This window comes from Petaurus breviceps, unplaced genomic scaffold, assembly GCF_028583685.1.
Source record: "Petaurus breviceps papuanus isolate PSGF00001 unplaced genomic scaffold, PetGlider_PUasm1.0 90808, whole genome shotgun sequence".
Taxonomy (NCBI): Eukaryota; Metazoa; Chordata; class Mammalia; order Diprotodontia; family Petauridae; genus Petaurus; species Petaurus breviceps.
Window position 1 is genome coordinate 3,474,261 of NW_027187349.1, and position 2,912 is coordinate 3,477,172.

The 2,912-nt window shown below is 54.9% G+C and overlaps 1 protein-coding gene across 1 annotated transcript in view; it reads left to right on the forward strand.

The window, feature by feature from the left end:
- Positions 1 to 1,916: 1,916 nt before the first annotated feature.
- The window catches only part of IGF2R (insulin like growth factor 2 receptor), a 160,884-nt gene continuing 159,888 nt past the window's right edge, over positions 1,917 to 2,912 (forward strand). The window contains exon 1 of the mRNA XM_069070364.1: positions 1,917 to 2,276. Within this exon, the coding sequence (XP_068926465.1) occupies positions 2,080 to 2,276 (197 nt within the window). The 5' untranslated portion in view covers positions 1,917 to 2,079. The remainder of the gene's footprint in view (positions 2,277 to 2,912) is intronic.

Consider the following 2,912-nt stretch of genomic DNA (forward strand, 5'->3'; position numbering starts at 1 on the left):
CTCTCGGTGTTGCTGCTGCCCAGCCCAGTTACCAAGAGAAAAATGCCTGAACCACTGAGTCACAAGGACATAAATCTGCTTTTAAAAAAAAGTTCTACCAAGCAATAAAACATGATCCTACAGGTGTCCTTTACCACATCCCAAAGCCTTTTCTAATTCACACTTCCCATTTCCCTTAGATACCTAAATGTGTAGAAACAGATCATGTGGCCACCCCTTGCCTCACAGCAAAGTGGGAGGCTGAAGCAACAATTGTTGCATCTTTTCTGCTTTTCTTTAATCCTTGGTATCTCTCCCATCTTCTAAGATATTTCCAAGGTCACTGACAATGGTTCAGCAATAACATTTGCCAGTTCTTTCTATATCCAGGGTGCAGTGTATCTGGATCAGGTGACAAACTCATCAAGGATGTTTAGGTGCTATCATACTATCTCCTCACTTATTTTCACTATTAACCCCCAATATACATTTTAAATTTTCTTTTCTAGTCCAAAGATCATTCTTGTAGGCACAGAAACAGAAGCAAAATAACAGTGGAGCAGCAATGCCTTTTCTCTTTCATGGTATTGCTGTCCTAACCCAACAATGGCTCTAACCCTTCTTTGTTCCTCCTCTTTTCCCCAATATGGCTTTAAGTAGTAAGTACAAGCTTGTTAAATTGAATTGCTTGTTGAACACAATAATCCAGGATGCTATTTGAACAGGGTAGACAACTCAGCTTTTTATTTCTGGACACTGTTTCTGTCATTGAAGCCTAAGTTCACATTAATATTTTTGGCTAACATGCCACTGTTCACTTAGTGGGCAGTCCATTAAAATCCCCAGATCTTTTTCACTTGAAAAAGGAAAAACAAAACAAAACTCCAGGCTGTCTTCCCTATGTTTGTCTTATGAAACTGTGTTTTGTTTTTTCACTCAGTGGTAGGGCTTCACATTTATTTCTGTTAAACTGTATCTTTTAAGGGTTTGTAAACTCATTTTTAAAACTGGAAGAACACCGAAAGGCCATCTATCTCATCTTGATAGATGGGGAGAGGCCCTGAGAGATTAAATGACTTGCCCAGGGTTCAGGGAGATAATAACTATCTTGCCCAATATCGCACAGGTAACACATAACACGTGCTTAAATTAGCTTTTGGATTCCTGCTCCTGTTCTCCATTTGTTATTCTTCAAGGGAGGCTTTCAGTAACCGTGTGATGAGCGAATCAGGGTCCTGAGAAGCTGCGATTTCCAGGATATTTGTATATATAACCCGACACGCGGCACACAGTGGCTCCAGGTCAAAGAGCATGTCTTAACAGCTGTCTGCCTGGCAGGCTATGTTGATACAAAGAAACCATACTGGGAGCGTTTACGCCGCGCTCCGAGGGTTCCATTAGCTATCTCATCTCCCCCTCCCGACAACCTTGGGAGGTAGGTGATAGAAAGGCCAACGCCCCCCACTCGACCATCACACCGGACGGGCGCCTAAGGTAACAAAAGCTACCGCTACCGTGCCCTCGGAAGCCGGGGCCATTTACACCCCTCCGAACTGCGTCCGTGAGGCATCCTGGGAAGCCTGGTGGCCCGGGGCTACTGCATCCCAGAGGCGCCGCGGCCACGCCGTTCCGCCGCCCCTTCGCGGTGGGGCCCGCGAGGCCCTGACCTGGGCGCCAGCGGTGACCAGGTGCCCAGACCCTCGCGGCCCACGCCGCGCAGGACCCATCTCCCCAGTGCGCCGCCCCTACGTGACCAGGGAGGCCCAACACGAGCAAGGGGAGCTCGAGGATCACCTGAACAAGGCGATCATGTGAGGCTGGTGGGAAGGAGGGAGGGGGGGCAGGAGAGGGGGGAGGAGGCGAAGGGGAGGGGGCGGTGCCCGGGCGGCCGCGGGTCATGTGACGCGCAGTTACTGGGTCTCCGCCGCAGCCGCTGGAGCCGCGCTCTCCTCCTCCTCCTCCTTCTCCTCCTTCTCCTCCTTCCCTCCCTTTCCGGCCCTGGCGGCGCGAGCATGACCCTGGAGCAGCCCGGAGCCGCCGCGCGCCGCTAGCCCCTCGCCCGCGCGTCCAGTTCCCAGTCCGTCCGGAGCCCTGAGCACTATGGGAGGCGCCGCCACCGCCGCTGCTGCCCTCGCCACCGCCGCCGCCCCGGCGCCCAGCGCCCACCTGCGGCCCTGGACTCGGCGTCCGCCTCGGCCGCTGCCGCCGCCGCCGCCGCTGTTGCTGCTGCTCCTGCTCCTCGTCTCAGCTGGAGAGATCGCCGAGGCCCAGAGCTTCGAGTTCCCGGAGCTGTGCAGGTAGGGAGGCGCGGGGTTGGGGGGGTGGGGGCCTGCTTCCAGGGCGGCGGCGTCTCCCCGAGTTCTCCTTCCCCCACCCTACTGCCAGCCCCCCCCCCGGGCGCTGGGGGCGCGGGTAGCGTCCCCCTCATCCCCCCCCCCCCCCCCCCGCGGGCCCTGCCAGGCTCCTTCACCTTTTTTTTCCTTTAAGTTGCAACCTTTGGTGGGGGGAGGGGGGAGAAGCCTGAGGGTTTCTTTAACCTGGCCTGGAGGGGAGATGGAGTGCTGGAACTAGCAGCCCTGGGGCCCTGACCACTTGTGGCTGTCATTAAGTGCGGGGCTGCTTTGTGTGAAGACGGAGGGGCACTTTCGCCCGGCTGCCGGGGCCCATCTGGATGACAGGCGGCTGCGGTGTAGTTCTGCTTTGCATCACTGTGCATCTGGGAAAGTTGTTTCTTTGTGTGCGTGTTTGTGTGTATGTATGTGTGTGTATATGTATGTATGTAAGGAGGGGTGGGAAGAAGGAAGGGGGAGGCAAAGCAAAGGGAAGGGTGTGCATGTGTGTGTGCGTGTGTGTAGGAGGGGGTGGAAAGAAGGAAAGGGTAGGCAAGGAGAAGGGAGGAGTGTTGTGTGTAGGAGTGGGAAGAAGGAAGGGGG